The sequence below is a fragment of the Mirounga leonina genome, unplaced genomic scaffold, assembly GCF_011800145.1.
Source record: "Mirounga leonina isolate KUSES-001 unplaced genomic scaffold, KU_Mleo_1.0 Mir_127, whole genome shotgun sequence".
Taxonomy (NCBI): Eukaryota; Metazoa; Chordata; class Mammalia; order Carnivora; family Phocidae; genus Mirounga; species Mirounga leonina.
This window is the reverse complement of record NW_023270316.1, coordinates 28,198,845-28,224,613: the sequence shown is the minus strand read 5'-3', so window position 1 is coordinate 28,224,613 and position 25,769 is coordinate 28,198,845. Positions and strand designations below refer to the sequence as shown.

The 25,769-nt window shown below is 36.0% G+C and overlaps 1 protein-coding gene across 9 annotated transcripts in view; it reads right to left on the bottom strand.

Annotated features, from left to right (window-relative positions):
• The window catches only part of RBM26 (RNA binding motif protein 26), an 84,970-nt gene that overhangs the window by 38,376 nt on the left and 20,825 nt on the right, over positions 1-25,769 (bottom strand). For 3 of the 9 annotated variants that reach the window (XM_035003209.1, XM_035003201.1, XM_035003203.1), the window contains exons 2-11: positions 17,584-17,702; positions 16,818-16,954; positions 13,859-13,947; positions 13,052-13,269; positions 11,079-11,339; positions 9,635-9,874; positions 9,044-9,214; positions 8,538-8,693; positions 2,130-2,241; positions 865-1,024 (exon numbers count right to left, since the gene is read on the bottom strand). In XM_035003209.1, the coding sequence (XP_034859100.1) occupies positions 865-1,024; positions 2,130-2,241; positions 8,538-8,693; positions 9,044-9,214; positions 9,635-9,874; positions 11,079-11,339; positions 13,052-13,269; positions 13,859-13,947; positions 16,818-16,954; positions 17,584-17,702 (1,663 nt within the window). The remainder of the gene's footprint in view (positions 1-864; positions 1,025-2,129; positions 2,242-8,537; positions 8,694-9,043; positions 9,215-9,634; positions 9,875-11,078; positions 11,340-13,051; positions 13,270-13,858; positions 13,948-16,817; positions 16,955-17,583; positions 17,703-25,769) is intronic. The other 6 variants (XM_035003205.1, XM_035003206.1, XM_035003207.1 and 3 more) reach the window with 4 other exon arrangements.

Sequence of the window (25,769 nt, the reverse complement as noted above, 5' to 3'; positions counted from 1 at the left end):
GACTTCAGTTGTACTCTCTAAAACTTATTTTTATCAGGTTATGGGAAATAATTATTTTAGTTTAAAAGAACATCGTACAAACTGGAAAAAAAGCCCAACATTATTTCAACATTTAGACATACCATATATTTGTAAACTCAACACTAAATAACCTCACGAATTACATATACCAAGTCAAGGTCTAATGATAGGTGAAGTCATACACAAAATGTACTGATATTTAATCCTTAAGGCTGTTCAAAAGTGATAGAGGAAAAAGTTAAATATTTAAACTAATTAAGGATCACGTGGTGTTTGGGCCCCAAAAGTATCTGTTAAGTGCTTCCCACTATACAGGCAGCAAAAACAACCTGACAAGCATTCTGCTGTAATGCTTCAGAGAACCTAAGGAAATGAACACTATTAAACATTAGATTTTCCAGGGCACCTGGGTGGCTCAGTCAGTTAAGCGTCTGCCTTTGGCTCAGGTCATAGGATTGAGCCCACGACAGGCTCTCTGCTCAGCTGCAGCCTGCTTCTCCCTCTCCCTGCCACTCTCCCTATTTGTACTCTAATAAATAAATATTTAAAAAATAATAAATAAAAAAGATCAGATTTTCCTACTCTGATTAAAGTTTGCTATAATTTTATGATAACTTCTATTAGGCAGGAAGCATATAATAATCAAAACTGCCTTCTGAAAGCAAAAAACTCACTCAAAATCACATATTGTTTCAAAAATACAGTTTCATCTCATTCCAATTTTCCAAATTTAGAATGTCACCAAATTTTCCATCTTCCTTTATAAAAGTGTTTTTCTTACTACATTAAACTCCCTCCCTAAATAATTAAGCAAAGACAAGAGAATGACTTCATAGCTCTTACCTGTAAGTTAACCAAGGTTCCAAATCGACTAAAATGTTCATTAAGTTTGCTGATATTATTTAATTCTGGGGGAACTTTTCTAAGTTCAAGTTTGGTATTTTCATTTCCAAACTGAACCTTCTTCTGGAAGCCTGGGCTGTTTGTTCTATTAAAATTTGGCCTGTAACAAAAATCAAGTTGATTAATACATTTATCAATTTTCAAATAGATAAACCCCTATCAAGCACAAATTAATAAAGTTTTACAATTTAAGTTCAATTGTTTTTTTAAAACTGAAATTACTGGTTGATAAAGAAAATTTAAATTTTCTTCCAAAAACTGAAATTTCCAAATTAGTACTGTACATATCTTTCATAGAAGCTGAGAAGGGTTCTTCTATACCATTTATTATGTTCCACTTCAAATCCATGCCTACTTAAGCAGGAAAGGTCCAGTGCTCTTTTAGTAAATTTGCATATACAGTTTTTGTTGCACTTCTGCAAAAGCTAGCTTACTGAAATATATCCTATTCTAAAACACTGATTAAAAACAAGGTACAACCGTCTCAACCACTTTCCAACTTAAAAAAAAAAAAATGTCAAAACTGTAAACCATACATCTGGCACTTGAAAAAAGGACAAAACTGTGGCCCAGAGAGGTTACACTGCTTGCCTTACATCACAGAATTACAGGCAGAGCCAGAACTGGATATTATCCATTATCAAATGATGTTAAAGCTCTGAAAGTGTGATCCAGGTCCTTCCCTCCTTTAACTTGCAAATTTATAAGAGAATCATCACATGCATCCCAACATTCTTGTTCCTTCCCTCTTTCTCTGAAGCCCTTCCCTGACAACTTTAATGTCTATCCAGCCTCCCCTGCTCCCCAAGAGATCACTTTCCAGCTCTTAATAGGACTTGGCCACATGCTAAAGCCTCCTCCCAAACCTGACCCAACCCTAATAGTGGGCTCATGACTATCCTTTATATAGGTAGTTTTCAGTGACATCTCTGAGTTAAGCAGTGTTTTTTTCTGGAGGTGGGGAAAGGTAGAAAGAGGAAAAATTGTGTTCTTGACTACCACACCATTTCTATATGAAAATGCCTTCCAAGTACCAATTAACTTACAAATATTTAGAAATCAATGTACACTATAGTGTGAGACTGCTTACAGAAGAGAATTATATAAAGCTCATTTTGAAAGAGAATACTACACTGCCAAATAATATTCCAGTATCCTAAAAATCACTGTACAATAAAATTCCTCAATTTTCCCTGCCAGCTTACTTATCAAACCAGGTCTTCTTTGTAGGAGCTCCCGGCTCCCCGGAACCAATGGTTCTTTTCCTTGATTCTGAATCCACTACTATCCTCATACTGCTTTTATTAGGAGGCTTTTCTATTTGAAAAGAAAAGAGAGCACAGATTAATACTCTGTTTATCACAGCTACTTCCTTAAATACAGACTGAAAACAAAGTTCTGGCTTTTTGTCCAAATACACATTTTTAGAAGAAATAGAAATAAATGTAGATTCAAATATAATAATCTAAGGGATTTTAACTTATTCTGAATTCTTTTCATACCTAACTAAAGAAGACTCAGTAATTCTTACATGTCAAATTACAATATGACTTCTGCAGGCCATTTCTTTTTGAGGCAGGGTGTGTGTGTGTGTGTGTGTGTGTGTAAAATCCACATGACTGTTTCCATTTGCCATCACCCTCCCCATAAATAAATGTACAAATAAACCATCTTGAGGCTCTGAGTTCCTAGTTTTGAAATCAAATGCACAATCTAAATTTAACATTTATTCAAATTTAAATTTATTCAAAATTTAACATTAACCCAATGACCTTTAAGAATTTGTAACTTAAAAAAAAAAAGAATTGATAGAGTTGTGATTGAAGTAAGTTGCCTATTTAAATATCAACACAGTAACACAAAGTATACTTGATTTTTTTTTTTTTAAGATTTTATTTATTTCTTTGACAGAGAGAGACAGTGAGAGAGGGAACACAAGCAAGGGGAGAGGGAGAAGCAGGCTTCTGCTGAGCAGGGAGCCTGACACAGGGCTTGATTCCAGGACCCTGGGATCATGACCTGAGCCAAAGGCAGACGCTGAACGACTGAGCCACCCAGGTGCCCCAGCATATTTGATTTAAAAAGGTATTCAAGATTGAAACGCAGTACAAAAGATATATGTGTGTGTGTGTGTGTGTGTTACTTTCAACACTTTTCATTTACTTAGTTGGAATGTGACAAACATAGGTATATTTAACCTGTTATTCCTAAACAACACTAAAGCTTAAAACATGCAAACCTTAATCCACATAGAAAAATATAATTTTAAAATCCTTTTTAAAGATGGATAAATTGATTGCATATACCCCATTCTTAATATTTCTAAACATACAACTAACCAAAATAACTTAAAAGTGTTTCAGCACAACCTCTCTCATATGGCTACAACTCTGATCTCCATCAATCTCTCTACCGCACATGAACTCTAAGAGTCAGTCCTCAATTTCTAACTTGTCGGTTTTCTCTGGCCATCTAGTTCTGAAAATCCTACAGGTTTCTCAAAACTCAGAGTACATACAAAGTACAAATTATCTTCGTATCAAATGTACTTTTCAAATCTTTCTTAAGCATTTCTATTAATGAAACTACTATTTGATTTCTGAGTGCCATGGCCACATCCCTTCAATTCATCTTACAGATTTCCTCTCATTTCTGAGACAAGCTTGGTACAAACTTGCATTACTTTTCACCTAGTCTACTGTACTTTCTGGATTCTCCTTCCAGCAACTCGTCCTATATAAAGAACTAGTAAAATCAGTGCCCCTGAGCTCTGCTGCTTTCCTTCATCTTCAACCTCTTCCTCTAAACTGGCACTTCCCATCAACATTTAAGCAAGCTCAAATTACCCCGTTTTTAAATGAAACTTCATAAAACTACTTCCCCTCCAGCTACGGCCTTCCCCCTCTCCCCATCCTCACAGCTATTTCCTAAAGAGATGTTACACTTGCTAACTTGCTTCCCTACCACCCATTCACTAATCCTCCAAAAACTGGCAGCTGCTCTCATTACTGCACATAACGTGCTCATCCTAAATTTGCTGATGTCCTAAAACTTGTTGCTTAAGCTTATAAATACATCCCAGTCCTTTTCTTACTTGACCTCTTGATCATTAAATACTGTTGATCACCGTCCTCTCCTATCTTCTCTTATTTTTCAGGACTTCTCACTCCCTGCTTTTGTCTGTGCCTTTTTGACTTCATTTTCTCAGTGCTCTATGTAAGCTCCCTCTTCTCTGCCCACTGTTTCAAATACTGGCATTCTCCAAGCTACTTACTTGGACTTTCCAATCTCACTACGCAATCACCTTAAGACAGCTATTACCATGGCTTCATTCATCATTTTTAGTGATTCTCAAAGGGAAGGAGAGTATATCAGAAATACGAGAAGGGCTTTCAGAACCTGTGTCAGTCATGCTTGCAGATTTGGGTATGCCTCGTTCCATCTCCCTGTACCTCCCCCAATTACTAATGGCACAGAAGAAAAGATTAAGAACCACTGTTCTACATGCTCATGATTAAAAATCTGTATGTTCTAAACCATCTGTCTCTTACAGACCTGATGTCCAGATCCTATCTCCGACTGGATATTTCTCTTCAAATGCCCCAGGACACAACAAATTAAACACTTCCAAAACTAAATTTATTTTCCTACCAAATCTGTTCTTCCTCTCAATGAATGATATTATCAGCTACCCAATTATCCCGAGCAAAAACCTGATGTCTTTAATTTCATCCTCTCCATTTCACCCATTCTAAGTCCCGCAATCCAGTAAGTCGTCAATTCTTTCTACTAAATTTAAATCTTTCATTTCCCACTGTTAGTACCCTACTCCAGCTACCATACTATCATCTCTTTTTCTAGAATTCTTCAAATGCCCTTAACTGGTCTCTTACCTCCCTCCATATATCTCACTCCCTCTGTTCCAGTCATAAAGTTTTCAGTTTCTCAAAAGTATTATGGAGTGTAAGTGCTTTATCTACCCCCTTTCTTTAGCTAACTCATCCTATGTTTCCACAGCAGATCAGGTAGAAACATCCAGTATCTAACACTGGTGATGTTCACAGTGTAAGTTGGCAGTTTCTTTGCCCAGTGGTATCTTCACAAGACCAGTTCTGCAACAGGATTTGTGGCCTTACTCCTGCATCCCAAGCCTGGTTCACTGGCTTTCTTGAATTTTTGAGCTATCAAATATCCTTTTTTACTTTAATATGTTCTTTATTTGAAGGTTCACTAAGAAAAGCAGTGATATATTTTTCCCCCAGTCATTGTGATGTGTTTGTTCCAACTCATCTATATTCTCTCACTCAGATTCTCTTTCATTGTTATTTATTTAAGAAGTGTTAAAAACAGAAGTTCCTCTTGGTATACAATTAGTAAATGTTGTCTATTAGTTATATATACTGAGTTTACCCCGCAATATCCTTTTAATAAATTGCTTTTATGCTTAAAATTTTTTAGCACTGGTTTTGTTGACAGCAAATGGAAAACCACTTAGCCTTTATTCCTACCTATATCCAGTCAAGGAACATCTATCAAATTCTTTACCTCCTTAGAAATCTGGAAAGAACAATTCTGAGTCTCTCAGTCACTTGCATTAGTAATTCTAAGATATCAATGGGCCTAAATTTTTTCATATGTTTAATGATGATGATTCCCCATCAAGTTTAAGGTACGAAATGTAACAATATAATTATCACATTACAGTCTATGACAAATTTAAATTAAGGCCATCATCTACAGACTGTAAGAAATGTACACTAATTATATAATAAATAATATTAAAAGCTTTTAATTATGTATCTGTCACCATCCAGGACAATAAATTTCAAACCAAATAGGCAAAAGATGAAAACATTTTGGCAGGAGGAAGAATGAAAAAAGATGAGGAAACAGAAATATAGGTACTACTCAATTTAAATGGGGTGCTAAATCAGTTCTGTGGTACATAAAAACAATGTTATTAGTGGAAAATATATTCCTAAACCAATTCACAAAAAATACTATGTGATGTATATGAAGAACAGTACTAAAATAATCACTATATACAATGATTCTATAGGAAAAGGCATTCAGATTTCTAACCATACATACTAGACATTTTTCTCTCAATAGGGCCACTTCCTGTAACTTGTAACTACACACGTGTGGAGCTGAAATTGCCACAACTGCAACTTCTACATGGTAAGATTTATATGCAAGGAGTATGATCCCTCTTCCTTTTCTTAATCACCATCAAAAAAGTTTGCCTGGCATTGGAATGAGTCTAATAAATATTTATCTGCAGTAGCATATATTTTTGCCACACCTAAGCAGCAAAGTAAGAAAGAGATGACTTCATGTAGGAGGTTCCAGTAAAAGCAAAGAGTACGGGTATGATGAAAAGAAAGGGACTAAGTAGTGACTCAAAGAAGAAAGGGATTTTCTCCGAACTAGCCAGGAGAGACTTGGGAGATGAAGAGCCACAATCTTAAGTGGCTTATAATTTTCATTTATAAACAATCTTACATCCCTTATAAAAAACTCTTAAAAAATATTTTTCTTCTGTTGTTGTTAATGATAGCTATTAGGATTCCTCAGTGAGAATTTAAAAGATGTGAGGGAAAGGTGGCAGGCACATGAAACACTTCCCTATATAATCAAAGATGATATAAATTAAATAGGATATAAATTATAATGTTCCCCACACCTCTATAAAAAAAAGTCCTCTGAACAATCAAGTTAACAGATGCAGAATTTGATAGTTTCGAAGAACAAATAAAAAAATGCAAAGTGTAATCAATCACAAGTTTACTAAACCACATTAGGTACCAGTATTTAACAAGCTGGACTTTTATTCATGATTGATGAGGCATGATTTTTTTTTTTCCACTAGAAAAAAAAGATAACAAGGCAAGACCACAAAGAAAATGGGATTTAAAAGTTAGCTGAAGTAGGGCGCCTGGGTGGCTCAGTTGGTTAAGCGACTGCCTTCTCAGGTCATGATCCTGGAGTCCCTGGCTCGAGTCCCGCATTGGGCTCCCTGCTCCGCAGGGAGTCTGCTTCTCCCTCTGACCCTGCCCTCTCTCATGTGCTCTCTCTCATTCTCTCTCAAATAAATAAATAAAAAATCTTAAAAAAAATAAAATAAAAGTTAGCTGAAGTAGTTAGGGAAAAAAATATATTTTATTGGCCTACATATATTTTCCATTATGGATGACAACCCCTCACTTCCTGGTATTTGCAGCCAATGCTCCCTCTTTCAAATTAATGTGAGCTCTCTCCCTTCCTCTAAACCTTCATATCACATTGCACCTCCAGGAGAGCAGTTTTACTGCCCCAGCTGGTGACTTTTATCATCGAAACTCTTATCTTCTCTCATTTAGAAATTTTAGCAAAAGGTCTGTCTCCTCTGAGAAAATTTTAAAAGCGAATGAATCACTTCCTAAAACATAATTCCTTTTGATTAAAATATTATAAGCAAACCAATATCAAATTCTTACATGTAAAATACATATCAAGTATAAAAGTTTGTATAAATTTATTTCATTATCCAATCTACAAAAAACGATCTTCAGGAATTAAAGCATTACTCAATCTGAGGACCCCAAGATCACCACCCTAACCAAAGGCAGACACTTAACTGACTTGAGCCACCCAGGCACCCCTAAAGCATTACTTTCAAGAGTTTAGGGGCACCTGGGTGGCTCAGTCGTTAAGCGTTTGCCTTCGGCTCAGGTCATGATCACAAGGTCCTGGGATCGAGCCCCGCATCGGGCTCCCTGCTCCGCGGGAAGCCTGCTTCTCCCTCTCCCACTCCCCCTGCTTGTGTTCCCTCTCTCGCTGTGTCTCTCTCTGTCAAATAAATAAATTAAAAAAAAAAAAAGTTTAAATGAACCAATTAAGACTGCAAATGACAGGGGCGCCTGAGTGGCAGTTAAGCATCTGACTTCATTTCTCTTGATTTAGGCTCAGGTCATGATCTCAGGGTCGTGGGATAAAGCCCCACGTCAGGCTCAGCGCTGGGCATGGAGCCTACTTAATATTTGCTCTCTCCCTCTCTGCCCCTCCCCTCTAACATAAATAAATAAATCTTTAAAAAAAAAAAAAAAAGACTGCAAAAGATACAAAATACCCCCAAAAAAGCTACCTTAGAAAATATGTACTTTTGGGGCACCTGGGTGGCTCAGTCGGTTGACTATCTGCCTTCAGCTCAGGTTACCCCAGGGTCCTGGGATCGAGCTCCGAGTGGGGCTCCCGGCTCAGTGGGGAATCTGCTTCTCCCTCTCCCTCTGCCTTTCCCTCTGGCTTGTGCGCGCGTGCTCTCTCGCTCACTCACTCTCTCAAATAAATAAAGTCTTAAAAAAATAAAAGACTTATTCTCCTTTAAAAAAAAAAAAAAAAGAAAATATGTACTTTCGGGAAATTCCTTTCCCCTTGAGTGACAGAACCAAGTGTCACCAGTAACACAAATAGAGAACCACACATTACCTTTTCTTTTAAGAGAGACCAAAGGATTGGAGGAATAAACTTAATCACCATCCCTTACTCAACCCCAATAAATGTAGGACCATATTCTTTATAAATGTTTGCCACTCTTGATATGAAAATAAGAAGAAAAGATTAATGAATAGTACCTCTGGGTGGCAAATCCATATCCCCTGATGTTAGTCCTATCAAGTTAGGCCTTTGTGCATGTACTCTGTGTCTATACATAGGTCTGGAAGTGTTTGTTATGCTTGGGGCTTCAGGATTGTAGCCATCTGTGTCATATGTATCTGGTAATACAAAAACTGTAATTAAAAAACAATTATAAAACGCCACTTGGTAATTTTTTATATTGACAACAGAAAAAGTAAATTATGTAACATTGTTAATACAGAGCTAACACGCTATATATATAAAAAAGAAAATTTAGTTTTATAAAAATAAGTTAAATAAAAAATATAACTTAGTCTTTTAAAAATCCTGAGGACTTGCATTTAATATACATTCACCATTTCTACATTTTATTCTATATGATTTTTGTGAGAAAAATAAACCTAATAGAGCTAGTCACTCTCTAGACATTTTTAAACTCCTTATCTAAACTCTGCTCTAAAGCCTCACTACATTATGAATATAAAGAGGGGCAAAACTGCACCTGCAGTAAAAAGAGAGGGTGGAGCAGGTGGAGGCTGGTGATGAATGCCAGTTGTTACTACAGTAGGAACAGAACTGGTTGCAGAGTTTGGGGGAGCATCCATGCCAGATGGCTGCAAAGGAGGAAGTGGAGGTGGTGGTCCTGTCAAAACCAAAGAATAAGAAATATCATCTGAAAGCAAACAAATAAAATAAGTTATTGTATATCCAAACATGATATTCTCATTTATCAGCAAAATTATAATATCTACAAACTCAAGTTCTTACAACTATATTAGATTTTTAGGGTAAAATATCCTTTTACTGTATTCCAAAACAGGTTTGTCTTAAACTATAAAGAACTACTGAGAGCTGGGATTCATCAGGGATGTGCTAAGTCAGGGCCACTCCACACCACAGTAAACCATAGGTTTGGCAAAGCCTGCAAAGTGGGGATATATTCTAAATAAGAGAATCTTGCCCTTGGTTTCTAGCAGGCATCCTTAGGATTATTTTAGGTATTTTTAACAAAAGCAAGCATCAAACTATTAACTTTTAAAAAGGCTATGAATGGACAGATAATAGGTACTGGCAAACAAATAGATTTACTTACCTGTGACAGGTGGTAGGCTAGGTGGTAATGGGCCTGGTGGTGGCACTGGGGGTCTCAGATTCACAGGTGGAGGTGTAAGAATTGGCGGAGGTGGGGGAAGTCCAGGAGGAGGTGGTCCTTCAACAACTGGAGGCTGTGCTGGGAAAGGCAGCATGCCAGGAAGATTCACATCTTCTACAACTACAGGGTCACTTCCATGGTCAAAAGGGCACATGTCTCCTCTCATACAGAAACCCTTTTCTGTAAGGAAGAATAATTAGATACATGGAAAGTGTCAGATATATAAATTTTCTGTAAGTTAACAAAGGTAAGATATTTAAAAATAAGAATATTGGGGCGCCTGGGTGGCTCAGTCGTTAAGCGTCTGCTTTCGGCTCAGGTCATGATCCCAGGGTTCTGGGATTGAGCCCTGCATCGGGCTCCCTGCTCAGCGGGAAGCCTGCTCCTCCCTCTCCCACTCCCCCTGCTTGTGCTCCCTCTCTTTCTGTCTCTCTCTCTGTCAAATAAATAAATAAAATCTTTAAAAAAAAAAAAAGAATATTTTTAATATTGGGCCAGTATAACTAACCATAACACAAGAGCTAATTTCCAGTAACATAAAATACTTACAAAGTAAATATAGCTAACATACACATTAAAAAAGTATATCCACAAATTAAAATGAGTATACCTAGCTAGCAAGAGGATATAAAACTTTTACGTATTTTCTGTCATTAGAAGCATTTCCCTTATTTATTTTTCATTTCCTTTATTTAAATCTCACTTAAAAGGGGCGCCTGGGTGGCTCAGTCGTTAAGCGTCTGCCTTCGGCTCAGGTCATGGTCTCAGGGTCCTGGGATCGAGCTCCCGCATCGGGCTCCCTGCTCAGCAGGAAGCCTGCTTCTCCCTCCCCCTCCCCCTGCTTGTGTTCCCTCTCTCGCTGTGTCTCTCTCTGTCAAATAAATAAATAAAACCTTTAAAAATAAATAAATAAATCTCACTTAAAACTTTGAGAATATTGCAACTATAACTTTAGTACAATTTATAAAACTTTTACAGTAAAACTTTGACAGTCTTCATCTATAAAATTCTTACAGGTGAATATTCACATTTCTAGGTTCTAATCACATGCCAATAACCACTGATTTCTAAAGAAGTGAGTTTTGTCACGAATGTTTCAGTAGCAGATTCCCAGATGAACAACTCAGTACATACTACTCCTGTTTGGTAAACTCCAAAAATATATTAAGACTTATGTGTAAATAAGCACTATCTTTAGATGGATATACAATAGTCAGTAGTGACTAATGAAGGTTTAAATAATACTGAGAAATTCAAGAAGTGCCTAAGACTGACTAACCATCATTAACTGGGCTTTCTATGAATAACTGTGCAACCTAAACTTGTGGAATTTAGTCAACTGGAAATACTAATTCAGTACTTCAGGAAACAGTAAAAGACTTACCATCATAGTCTCTACACCGTTTCTTTGGCATTGGTGGTCTTACATATGAGTTATGGTCCACTTGGTCTTCATGAAATTCAGACCAACTTTCAGTAGTGTTATTACCATGATGAGTAGGAGCAATTACTGTAATAGTGCTGCTCAAAGTAGGTACAGGGTAGTGACCAGATGAAATATTAGGTACCGAAGAGACTGGAGTATAATTGTTTTCTAGTGGATCTGTCCTATCCAGGTCGTATTTAGGTTTTACTAGATCCCTTTCTGCAACAAAATATAAATAACTTATAAAACAATACACTATAAAAAAAGTCCCAGATCTACAAAACAGTGGTATTTTTGCTAAACACAGAGAAAATGTTCAAACTGTACACAAGCCTCCTTTTCCTTTAATAACTACTAAATGAATACACAATGTTCCAAGATAAGCTATTTCTTTTCAATATGACCTGAACTATAAAAATCACACAAAATTTGCTGCACTTAATGAGATTTTTTTTTCTTGGAGTGCTGTTTACAGAAAAGAGATCTTTTATTTTCTTCAGTGCAATCTTAGTATGCATAACATCAGCCCACAAAACAAAATATACAATAAAAGTATGGTTATTTTTTCTCTGATGAACATTTAGTTGTAATCCACCCAAAGATCCTAGCATGGCTTTTTAAATAAATAGTATACACTATTAATAGTATTAAATAGTGAAAACTATTTATTGAAGACGGAAACGGATGAGCTAAGAGGAAAGAAAAAGAGTTCGTATTAATCATGAACAAAACCATTAACTGGGCTGTGTTTGGTCCCAAGGAGAGAGAAAAGGTATAAAGAAGATTACTTAAGTGAAGCAATGTGCAGAAGGCCTAGATCACAGAGAGAGAAAAATCTAAGAGTAAGAGAGAAGTATAAAACTTATACAAAACCCGTAAAGATTATTTCCCTAAGACTAAGTGACTGTACAATAAAAGCTAAAACAGTAGCAAAAAATCTAATTTGAGTAAAGGTGTTTTACTTGAAGTATTTTAGTTGTTTTATTGCCTCCAGTTTCTTCCTTGAAATAACACACATTGGAAGAAAAATTATACATGTTGGAAATGACATGCTCTTGCAAATATATTCATCTGAAATGAGAATTTTAACTGTTTTCCTAATTTTAAAATATAACTCTTATATAATAAACTGAACATATTTATACAATTTAATGAATTTTATCTATGTATATATGTGTGAAACCAATCATAACCAAAATAATATAGATACATATTCATCACTCCCAAAAATATCCTTGCACTCCTTGATAATTCTCTGCCCTTTATTCCATCCAGGGCAACCACTGATTTTTTTTTGTCACCAGAGATTAGTTTGCATTTTCTAAAATTTTATATACATGTATATTCTTTTTTATCTGGCTTCTTTCACTCGGCATTATTATTTTGAGATTCATCCTTTTGTGACATATATCAAAAGTTCCATCCTTTTCTTCCACTGTATGGATGCATCAGGTTATCCATTCGCATGACATTTGGGTTGTTTCTAGTTTTTGTCTATTTCAAAGGAAGGTACCATGATCATTTGCGTCCAGTTGTGTGGAAATACACTTTTGTTTCTCTTACATAAATACTTTGGAGTTGGGATGGCTGGGTCATTTGGTAGGTGTAGATTTAAATTTAAGATACTGTGAAAGTTTTTTCCAGAGAGTTCCAGTTTATCTCTATCCTTACCAATATTAGATAAAGTCAGTCTTTTTACTTTTAGTCATTGCAATGGGCATGCAGTGGTGACTGTGGTTTTAATTTACATGAAATAAAATTTTTAAAAGAAATTTTTAAAAAAGCATTCACTTCGACCACAAAATACATCAAAATAGAAAAAATGAAGACAACACTGACAAAAATTAAAAACCATTTTTAAAACCTTCAAATGCAGCGTATTCACAATAGAAGAATGCTAATCAGAACATACATATATATGGATTATTTACCCCGGCTTCGTGTTCTGCTTCTGCTTCTAGTCCTGCTTCTATCCCTATCCCGGTCACGAAGCCTCTCTTTACTCCAACTTCGACTCCGACTCCTGCTGTAACTTCGACTTCGGCCTCGTCTTCTATTGTACCGGTCTCTATATGAATCTCTTCGAGGAGGGTTTCGATCATAATCTCTTTTGCGAGAACGATCATCTTTTTTCCTCTCATCACGACTTCTAAAGAAATAAAATGATCACTTTCAGGAAAGTAAGTAGATACAGAAAATACTCATTAAATGCAAAAGTCACATTTTATTCCTGTAAACATGATTCTTTATTCCACCGCATATATAGGAAACTCAAATTGAAAACCTGAACATGATCTGCTCAAGAACTCTAAAACCCCTTTAAAGGAAAGTCTCAATCCCTAACCTTATACACAAAGACATCTATACATCTGGCATCGGTACATCACATCTCTTAGCACGTTGTCTTGTACACACCTAACCTCATACTTACAGGCATGTAGCGCATCTACTGCCTACACTAAATGCTTTTGAAGCCTTAGTGGGAAAAATAATTTATTCACACTAAAGGGAAACTCCATGCAAAAACAGTTCTCACTTCATGCAAGCACTATTCTTAATCTCAATTCCAGGACCTACAAATGTGACACAGATATTCTTGGTAAGAAAGGAACTGAGTTACACTTTCCTAGACCAAAAGAAGAGTAGACATTACTTGCCCCTAGGCGAGATAATCAAGTCTAAGCATTCATACAAAAGATATCCAATGTCTAAGCACTGAACATGGTTCAATCAATCACCTATTTTCTCTGTATCGGGAACTTGACTGGGGAGGACTATGATTTAGTCTTCTGGAAAACTTCTTCTCTCGCTCTTCCTCCTTTGTGATCTGATATACAAAGAAAAATTTGCATTAAGTTTAGCAAGTTATTCCTTGCCATGTTACTATTTGAATGATTTAACTGATATTAAAATACAGACGTGAAATTGTTCTCTTCTAAAAGCATTAAGAAAATTTCTCTTCTAAGTACAATCATTTAATTTAACCATAGAAGAAAGGTTTGCTGAAAGTTACAGTGAATGCTAAAGAAACTCAGAAATGTTTATCTTAGATAACAGTGGTGAGAAAACACTTAGGCAAATGTCCTCATTTTAACATTATTAGTAGAAAGTCAATTTTAGTTCTTCTTTCAAAAGTCCAACATACACTCATGTTTTGGTTTCACGGATTTGGCCAGGCACCACACACATTAGGAAATAGAGCAGAATGCATTAGAACTAACCAAGTCAGAAAAAGAGATGTAAGAGAAAATGATATGTAAGGTCAAACAGTTCTCCAGTTCTCAGCAGTATGGCAGCTATATATTCCTCTTCCCTACAAGGGGCCTCCATTCGTATTATATTAATAGAAAGCAGCCCTGGAAAATATTCCCTTGATCAGTGCGCTACTTTTCTGAGGCCAGAATTTTCCATGCTATACTCTCTAGAACACTGTTACATAGGACATTAATAGGTGTTACTAGAAAAAAAAGATTTAGAGGATAAACAAATACAGGAAATACTGAACATGTGGTTTCTGTAAATATGATAGGACTCAAGACTTCGCATTGTTAATAAGAACTCTAAGACAATCTGATGTAGGCAGTCTATCGGATAATAGAACAGTGTCCCAGTTTATGCCAGTTGTTCCAATACCCCTCTGGGTAAGAGCCTCTTACTGTCAGAAGTGTCCATTGTTGGGTGATAAATTAAATGGAAATCCTATTAATAGGCCAAACTCTAAGAAACACAGCTTAAAAGCCTTTTTTTAAGTCTTTTTTTTCTTATACTTTCATTCTCCTCTTCCCACCCATTTCGACCCTTCCCCACCCAAAAAAAAAAAACAGGGTACGGTACAATGCACCTTTTCCCTTCTACTTGCTTCAACACACACTCGTGAGTAATTTATGTTGACAGATCATCATATTCCACAGTACATGCTCAATTGGCAACTTTTACTATACCCACGGTATTTTAAATCCAGGTTGTCATCTGACATTTTGACAGTTCTGAAAGATCAGGGATAAATATCCTTCACAATTGGTCAAGAAAACTGTGGAGAAATATTATTATGTCAATAGACGTAAGACTAAGGTTTTGCCACTAATTCGTTTTGGGGGAAGACTTCTTACTGCTTCTCAAATCCAGAGACTACGAGACTACTTAAGATTTTCTAAGAATTAAAATATGATTTGCAATAGCAAAAATCTAGAACTAACCCATCAAACTTGCATCGGTGGGCAAAACTTAAATAAATTATTGTGCATCTCTACGTGGCGTAAGCAGTTGCCAGCACAATAGCAACTATCCCTTTCCTTATTAATAGAACCCCTACTGTAAGGTATGAAATATGCACAAAATTATTTCTGGCCTTCCCTTTCACTGAGAAGTGATAGGGGTGTTTTATGCGCACATTTGTGTAACTACATACATGTACATGTGTGTAAATGTGTTCAGATGCAGAATAAAAATATATTTGAGACTTACTATGTAATGTTACACATATGTTTATATCATTACATAATAAACAAATATTACTTACATAATCTGTAAAGAAAAAAAGAGTATGAGGGGAAAAAACCCAATCACATCTTCTACCACACAACGACCTCTCAACAGTAATAGGAACTGCCATTTACTGAGAACATACTATGTGCTACACACTACGCCAAGTGCTCTACAGACAACATTTTATTATTCCTCACAACAACCCTATAGTGTTTCCATTTCACAGCTGAGTAAACTAAGGCTTGGCAAAGTAACGTTTTCAAGGTCATAAAGCACTGACTGATAAAGCCAAAATTTTAACCAAGATTTATTTGACCTAAAGCTAGGCCAACTGCAGAAATATAACAGCTTAACTGTCAATTAGTTTTGCTCGAATTACAATCTTTAAACATCAAATTAAGAAGATCTGAATTTTTATGATTATTAAGAATGGCAATCTTGTATAAAAGGTAAATTCTTCTAAAACTCTTAAAGGATGAAGTCATGCCCACTGCCCTGTGAAGGTCCTTTTACGAGACTACCTTAAAAACAGCCCCCTACAAAATTCAGGCAGGATAGAAGCAAATAGATCTAACGTCAATCTAATTATTTTCACAGAACACAGATAATGCGAGTCCACAGCTGTAAGATACTATACAGAAAAGAGTTAAAAAGTAAGCCTGAGACTGTCATCCTTAGAAAGGCCTGCTTATTATAAGGTAGGCCCTTGGCTGGTGTCTGTGAACTCTGATTTCTGGAGGGTTCCCATCATTCCCTGATAATAACAGCTCACTATATGCCTGAATTGTGTCAACGATACGGTTTTATGCTGAACACATGCTTTCCTCTGAGAGTTTGGAATTTTGGTACCTAGTAGACAGAAGGTGCATCTGTGACCAGCCCTCAATAAAAACCCTGGACACTGAGTCTCTAATGAGCTTCCCTAGTTCAAATGTGTAGAAAACTACTTGTTACGTGCATCCTTTGTGACTCTCCTAGGAGAAGCCTCTAGAAGCTTATGTCTGTTTTCCCCCAGACTTCGCAACACCTACTTTTTCCTTTTGTTGATTTTGCTGTAAAATCATAGCCATGAGTATGACTAAGTGTTAAGTCCTATGACTGCTCCTAGGGATGGTCCTGAGGATTCTTGACACAAACACAGAAAGTAAACCTCAGTTTAATTATTCCTTATATGTTTTTAAAGAACATCTAAAGTTTAACACAAATCCTTACCTCTTCTTTTTTTATATCTTTTTCTTGGTGCTGAAAAAATTCTACCTTTAAGCTTCCTGATGATGGCTGCTCTGGAGGAGGTAGATAACTCTTTGTATTCACAGCATCAAAAAGCTTTTCCACAAATATCTGCGTCTCTAACAACAACAACAAAAAAAACCCCACAGATTAAAGACATTTGCTAAGATATGATTTCTCCCCTTCTATACATCATAGTTCAATATGATGAAATATACAATGACTTTTATAACTCTAGAAATTAAACTAAGACCAATAGCTTCCCAACCAGTGTGTCATGACACAAATCCTATGGTAATACTAAATCCATTCAATTTCAGGGTAGTGGAACTAGGATGGCCAGAGCTTCTAGGCCAGTGGCTTCCAGCCATGACTAGTCTCCAGGTACCCTGCGCCCAGAGTGCCAAACATAAATATTATTATCTAGATGGTAGCAAAGTGAAAAAAGTTAGAAACACTATCTAGACAACATCCCCAGAAGCTTCTTAAGCAATACGATCTTTAAATAAACAAGCATTCATTTACTTAATCTTTTAAAGAGAAATATCGGCTTCCTTTAAGAAAGAGAATAAAGATACTAATGAAAAAGGTTTTCATTATAAATAAGCTATAATCAGTAATAATACTGTTTATTCAACTTTGTTATAATTAGAGTGTGTTCTCTTATGGAGTTCCTTTAATATTATGGAAAATCTTGCTTTAAAGCATTTATTAAAATAAACTACTATTTTTAAACCAAAGATTTTACCTTTTTGAAGAAATACATCCAGTTGATCAATACATAATGCCTTTAACTCTTTCTCACTTTTGTCTTTCTTTACCAAAGCGAGAACATATTTTGCTAGGGCTGATGGATCTGCATCACAACTGAAGAAAAAAAGCAATGTTGAAGGAAATTTAGCCATAAACAATTGCACATTCTAAAAAGTTCAGTTACAAACAGACTTAGTTGGTATGATAGTTAAGTGAATTATTATATGTAAAAAGCACCTACCCCATGGAAGGCAATGAAGAAATATAAGTTCTCCCTTATAGTAATGTATTTTACACGATCTACATAGCCAATATTCTGTATCCTTCCACATTTGTACTAATGTATGTATTAAACTCGGTAGGCTTTATTATTATTAAAAAGAGAAGTTATAACAAAGTAAAAACAGTACCAGAGCATCAAAAACTATTAGCGTGGAACCAATAAAAATACAAAAAGTGCCCTCCCCTTTCCCCTACCCCAAGAACTAAATAGCTAGAAAACCCAGAGAGGGCACTAAAAGAAAACCTGAAAACATACTACAAGTTTAGAAACAGACCCAAATAAATAAATACATGAATTATGATTTTATAAAGGTGGCATCCAAGTCAATGTGCAAGAGATGAACTATACAATAAATGATACTGAGACAAGTGGCAGTTATTAAAAACTAAGTTGGTTCTATAACTGATTCCATACACCACAATAAATCTAAAACTGAAAAATATGAAACCACTAAAGTATTAGGAAAAAAAACAAGGAAGTTATTTTATAACTCTGGAGTAATGAAGACTTTCTGAATAATGACAGAAATCTGTATTACAAGAGTAATTTGATTATACAAAAAAAAGGCAAAAACTTTGGAATGAAGAGTCAAAAGACAAATAAAAAAAGCTCAAATAATTTAATCCATTCCAAAAAGTGAATTCTCCTAATATGTAGTTTCTATCAATCAGTAAGACCAAAATCGTAAGAGAAAGAAGATAAAGAATACAAATAGATACTAAACAGAAAAAGTTAGTATAAATATGAGTAAAAATACACCCTCATCCATAAAAGAAATTCACACTTAAGCTATACTGAAATATCATTTTTCAGCTATAAAGCTGGCAAAATCTAAAGATACGAATATATATTCTGCAGATAAGACTATGGGGATACACACAGTTTTTAAACACTGGCTGCTGTGAGGAGACTGGTAGCATACAATCACAAGTGCAAATGACCTAGCAATTCTATTTCTCTGAAGTTACTTTACAGACATACTTACATATTCAAAGTGACACATACACAGATCATTCACTGTCACACTGATTGCAAAATAAAAAATGTGCAAAATGTCCATTTACAGAGGACTGGAAAAAGAAATTATACTAATCTACACAAGGGAATGGAATACAGCAAAAAGACACAAAAAAGAATGAGGAAGTGTTCCTATCATAGAGAAATTTTCCTTATCAATTTGTTATGTTCAAAAAGGTAGAGTTTATAGCAGCAATGTCCACAATAGCCAAACTATGGAAAGAGCCTAGATGTCCATCAACAGATGAATGGATAAGGAAGATGTGGTATATATATGCAATGGAGTATTATTTGCATTTGCAACGACATGGATGGAACTAGAGGGTATTATGCTAAGCAAAATAAGTCAATCAGACAAAGACAAGTATCATATGATCTCACTGATAATGAAGAATTTGAAAAACAAGACAGAGGATCATAGGGGAAGGGAGGGAAAAATGAAACAAGACGAAACCAGAGAGGGAGATAAACCATAAGAGACTCTTAATCTCAGGAAACCAACTGAGGGTTGCTGGAGTGGTGGGGGTTGGGAGGGATGGGGTGGCTGGGTGATGGACACTGGGGAGGGTATGTGCTATGGTGAGCGCTGTGAATTGTGTAAGACTGATGAATCACAGACCTGTACCCCTGAAACAAATATTATGTTATTAAAAAAAAAAAAAAAGGCAAGGTAGAGAAAACCGGCTATCATGTTACCATTTGTGTGGGGGAAAGAGAAGAAATTATGTATTTGGATTGGCTTATATTTGAATAATAAATATGTGGAAGTACAAATAATTTTGGTTATTGATTTTTTTTTGGATGGGGGGGAGATAGTGGGGGCTAAGTGAAGGAGGAACAGAGTGAGCAAAGAAAGTTTTTGATGCCTGAGCCATGCCCAATCCTAACAAAAAGCCAGGTAATTGTTTTTCAACTAAGCTAAGATTGTTACCCATGTAATTAATGGTCATTTTACAATTTAGGCTAAATAAGAATAAAATAGTAGCAACAGCCAAGCACTAACATCTACCGAACACCTAGTTTGTGCCATGAACTGTACATACTGTATTTATTAGCTCTATTCTATAACAGTTCTACAAAAGTACAGCAGTAACCTACATCACTGAATCAAAAAGTACATCTTTAAAAGACAATGAAGAGGGCGCCTGGGTGGCTCAGTCGTTAAGTGTCTGCCTTCAGCTCAGGTCATGATCCGAGGGTCCTGGGATCGAGCCCTACATCAGGCTCCCTGCTCAGTGGGAGGCCTGCTTTCTCCCTCTCCCACTCCTCCTGCTTGTGTTCCCTCTCTCACTGTCTCTCTGTCAAATAAATAAATAAAATCTTAAAAAAAAGACAATGAAGAGCTTTGGTTGCACAGTAGAAAACACCTATAGAAAAACCTGACTGCAAGTGAATCAACAGGCGTAATTCAACCATTTGTGTTTTGCTTTGTTGCTTTATAAAGGCTACACAGATAAATCTAATACAGCGTCAGAACTGACAAATACTCTATTAAGGAACCAGTATAGCATTTATCATATGTTCTAAGACTTCCTAGTCTACATTACTGTGGTCATTAACTATGTCTTCCAATTCTTTACTCCTCCCTTTAGAAGGCAGAGCCTGATTCCCCACTCTTTGAGAGTAGGTTCAATTTAGGGACTTGCTTCTAAACAAACAGAAGAGCAGAAGTGATGGTGTCTACCTTCCAAGACTAGGACCTACAAAGTATTGTGGCATCATCCTTGCTCTCTCTCTGGAATCACTTCTAGAGAAAACAGCTGCTATGTTCCAAGGACACTCAAGCAGCCTTATGGAGAGCACCATGTGGCAGTGAAATGAGGGTTCCAGTCAACAGTCAGAGGACTGAGGTCTCTTGCCAATAGCCATATGTGAGTGAGCTTGGAAGCCGATTCTACAGTCACCGTAGAACCTTGAGAAGATTGCAGAACTGATCTACAGCGTAACTGCAATCTCATGATTCAGAGCCAGAAATACTCCACTAACCTGCTTCCAAATTCCTGACACAGGAATGGTAAATGTCATGAGGTGATAAATGTCTGCTGTGTTACTAAGTTAAGTTGCAGGGTAATTTGTCAGTAATCATACTTTTCTCATAGATCTATTTCCATTTATTTACAAAGATTTGAAATGGGCTATTGAACAAGAAACAAGAAAAAATTCCACTTTAATGGTACATGAAAGATTTTTTTAAAGAGTTTTTCTTTGAAATTTATTTCAATATACTTAAACTAACCTTTTAAAAAAATACAGACAAAATGATTTATGATTTTTTCATGTTTTATCATAATGAGCACAGAAATACTTACATCTGTGATGAAATAAGCCCAAAGAAATGGGACAAATATAACCTCATGATGATCTATAGATATACTTACACCCAGCAATTTGGTAATACTGCATGACAAATCATGAAAGAATGCCTATTCATGTTAGGTAATCTGAATAAGCACAGTCAACTAAACACTTAACTAGACATCAAGCTAAACATACTTCAGTTTACTGAAAAATCACTGTGAAACAGAATACTAGCACTGTGTTATACTGTTTTATTGCAATTGCTGTTAATAAACAAATCTAGAGGGGTGCCTGGGTGGCTCAGTCGTTAAGCGTTTGCCTTCAGCTCAGGTCATGATCCCAGAGTCCTGGGATCAAGCACCGCACCGGGCTCCCTGCGCCGCGGAGAGCCTGCTTCTCCCTCTCCTGCTCCCCCCTGCTTGTGTTCCTGTTCTCGCTGTCTCTCTCTCTGTCGAATAAATAAATAAAATCTTTTAAAATAAATAAATAAACAAATTTAGAGTCTCCACATTGAGTCCAAATCCTATAATTTAACTCAACATTGGTCTTATTGTGAATTTTCAACTTAATAACAGCCTTGCTAATGACTTAACTGTGACTTTACATTTCTCTTAACTAAACACCAAATCTATTCCACTGCCACTCCATTACTTTTCTAAATATGATACTTTAAGTCAATTAAAATTTTAGCGGTTAAAAATATAAGGGTGCCGGGTGGCTCAGTCGGTTAAGTGTCCACCTTCAGCTCAGGTCATGACCTCAGGGTCCTGGGATAGAGCCCCACGTTGGGCTCCCTGTTCAGCAGGGAGTCTGCTTCTCCCTCTCCCTCTTCCACTCCCCACTATTCGAGTTCTCTCTCTCTCTCAAATAAATAAAATCTTTATTAAAAAATGCAGAAAAAGGCCTTTGTGATTTCTGTAATTATTATGGTTTATAGACCACAGTTTTATAAAACAGCAAGACAGAATCATTCCCGAACAATCACTGCTCAACATCTTCTATAGGTAGCTATTGAACTGAATTAAAAAAACAATAAAATCACAACAACCACAGCAAATCAACTACCATACACAAAAATTCTAAATCCTTGACACAGTCTGAAAGGGCAAATTACTTTTTAAAATTTGTTAAACTGCAAATTATATAGTAGAAACAAGGTTTATAATTTCACATTTAATGGCAAAATGGGCGAATTTACATTTGAGAGGCAATTTTTCTTAAATCCTATAAAGTCATTTCATATTTAATATTTTTAAAAACAAAAAAAAGTACTTGTAAATTACAGCTAAGTAAAAGAATATCTGAACTACAGAAGTTTAATAATATGCCACATGTTATAAATCAAGGAGAAAGGGCAAAATATGTGTTCTCTTTTCTATGTTTTAATTAAAAGTGCCAATGCTACTTCATCTGAACACCCAGCAACAACCTGCTATGCAAAATTAATGCAGTAAAAATGTTTAAATTACCTAATCAAAAGAAAATTTTATTAAGATAGTAAGGGGTTATTTAAAAAAAAAAAAAAGTCTCCATGGCAAGCAAGACTATTCATACAGTACTTTACGGCACCAGTTGCCACTGTTGATGATAGGTTTGCAGTATGAATGAACAGATCTTGTCAGAGATAGACTTTACCCTATGCTATGTTACTAGCATTCTAGAAACAGTTAAAGAAAAGTGGGACTGAAATCTTTCAGATCAGAGAGAGAAAGGGGACAGATTTTGAAAATGTTTAAGTACAAAGAACACTGAGTGACAGACTTTATCCCTATATTAGCAAACAGGCTGAATTCCCACTGATTCTACGTTCCATAAAGACTTCTCAATCCAGTAAGTACATAATCTGCCAATAAAGCATCAAACTAACCACAGAGTGCTCCAACTCCAATTACCTGTGTGTGTGTGTGTGTGTGTGTGTTGGGGGATTGAGAGGGTTGGGTGGGCAAAACACAAACAAAACAAACTAAAGAATAAGGCCGGCATGAGACACGACTTGCCAACAGCATTTGTGAAAGGCGGGGTGGAGGAGGAGCAACTAAGTATTTTAGTATGTCAAATGAGATAAAGTGTGAAATGGTTGGGGGAAAACTTAAAATCATAAAGATGCAATAATATAAGAAAACAGTACTAGAGAGGAAACAGCGCAGTTCCCAAGCCGTAGGGAGAGCCATTGCTTTCACTTCAAGGTGTCACCTTTTACAAATACATAAGCAAATTCAAACGGATTCCCGGAAAATGACCAGAATGGTAAATGGATATCATTATCAGAGAGCTTACTAGAGATTCTCAGCCTGGAAAATTGGAATGTCAGAGAGAACTTGGTAGGTTTTCAAATAATTGAAGGGCTATCACAAGAAAGATTACACTTACTCAAGACATCCTCCACGGGATATAATTAGAACCAATAAGTGGAAGGAACAGATTTTGGCTTAAAATAGAGATGAACTTTTTAATAATCAGAGGCCTCCCAAAGGCAGAATAAACTGCCTGAAAGAAAAGTGCATTTTCCATCATTAGAATGGTTTCAAGCATAGGCTGAACAGCCCCTGGCAGATAAACACTGGATTGGATAGTAAATCCCTCACAAACCTGAAAGAGTATAATCCTGAGGTTTAATTTTGTGGAATACTGTGCCAAATATATGAATTATAAGATAATACAGTATTCTTTTCAATTAATTTGTAAATATTAGCAATAAAAAAATTTAAGTGACCTGGCACTACAGATAAAATATGTACTATATAGGAGAGTTTTATCACAACATACCAAAACCCAAAAACAGAACTTCTTACACACATGTGTAGCCGCTGGGCCTAACACAGTACCTAAGAGAGAATACAGAGAAAGAGAGAGAGAATATATACAAATCTATCTCACTACATCAACAGCTCACTTTTATCAAGGACCCTTTCTTTTTCATTCATGAAGTACTTAGAATAAAATAAGTTGATTATCTTCCAAATATCACATTCATCTTTCAAAAATTTTTAACAAGCACCTACTATGTAAGGCACTGTTCTAGATCCTGATGATTCAACTTCGAAAAAAATTTCAGTCCTTGTGCTCACAGAATTTACACTGGGGCTGTTGAAGCTCCAGTGGAGGAGACACAATACATACATAGATACACACAACATATTGTCATGTAGACAAGTGCTCTGAGGAAAAATAATGTAAAGCATGAAGATAAATTATAGAGTAAAAGGAACAAGAAAGAGGAGAAAGAATGAATGAATGAATATATATTAGATAAAATCATCAGGGAAGAACCCTGATGAAGTAACCATTTAAACAGGGATCAGAATTTAAACAGGGATCAAAATGGAGCACAAGCAAGCTTTGGGCTATCTGGAAAAAGGACAGCCCAGGCTGAGGGAGCCCAACAGAAAAGGTCTGAAGTGGACGCCTACTTATACATGAGGCACAGGAGTCCAGTGGAATGGAAAAAAGAGAGCATTCATGAACAGCTGGATATCTAATCTCTCACCTCTTTAAAGATTTAAAATCAAATGCTCAATGAGCTTTAACAAATTAAATGTCCAGATCACCATGAAATCATTCAAACCAATGATTTTAAAGGCATAAAAGTAAAATTTTAACAATCTCTGAATTTGTGTTAAGGATATAGTAATAATAATGAAAAACATTAGTAGGGGTAACCATCTAAGAAGGTCATTCTTTTCCAAAAGTATCTGAGGAGGGAAGTACATACGCTAAAAAAGTTGGAGAAGCCAAAGAAATGCAGAAAATCAAATTTTAATAATAAAAATAAAACCTCCCAAAAGAACTGACATGAATCAAATCACTCCTAGATATAAAGATTGTAAATTAATCTTCCTAACACACTCTTCATATTAGTTTTTAATTTAGGACTTTCAAAATAGTAATGACAAGGAAAACAAGAAAAGCTAGCCTTCCAGTACATTCTTTCAAAAAGAAGTTTGTTTTGCTTTGCTCAAGTTTCTTGGAGGCTTTAGAAATTCAGTGGAAGATAACTGAAGGAATTTAACCCAAGCTTCCATTTTTGGTAATCCTGAGAAGGTGTAGCTGGAGGTGGCAGTGGAAATTAAAAATTAAATTTAAATATGTTAACTCAGTAACTTTAGAACACGGATATACACCCACATCTGTTCCTACCAAATTTTCACTTTATATTCAAGAAAAATATCTAATTTGCATCAAAGTCATAGTTCTATTATTCTGTACTTAGGATTATTCTTTTAAAACTCCAAATCCCATTACAACAAATATAATACATACACTGAAAAATCCAGTTGCCATTGTTTACTATACAGTTTCATTCAATTCAAATAAGGAGGCAAAAATGTATTATTTGTATGTAGTAATTAGCTACAGCAAAGGTTATTCATTAAGAATTATCATACCCAGGGGCGCCTGGGTGGCTCAGTCATTAAGCATCTGCCTTTGGCTCAGGTCTTGATCCTGGGGTCCTGGGATCAAGCCCAGCATTAGGCTCCCTGCTCGGCGGGAAGCCTGCTTCTCCCTCCCCCACTCCCCCTGCTTGTGTTCCCTCCCTGGCTGTGTCTCCCTCTGTCAAATAAATAAAATCTTTAAAAAAAAAA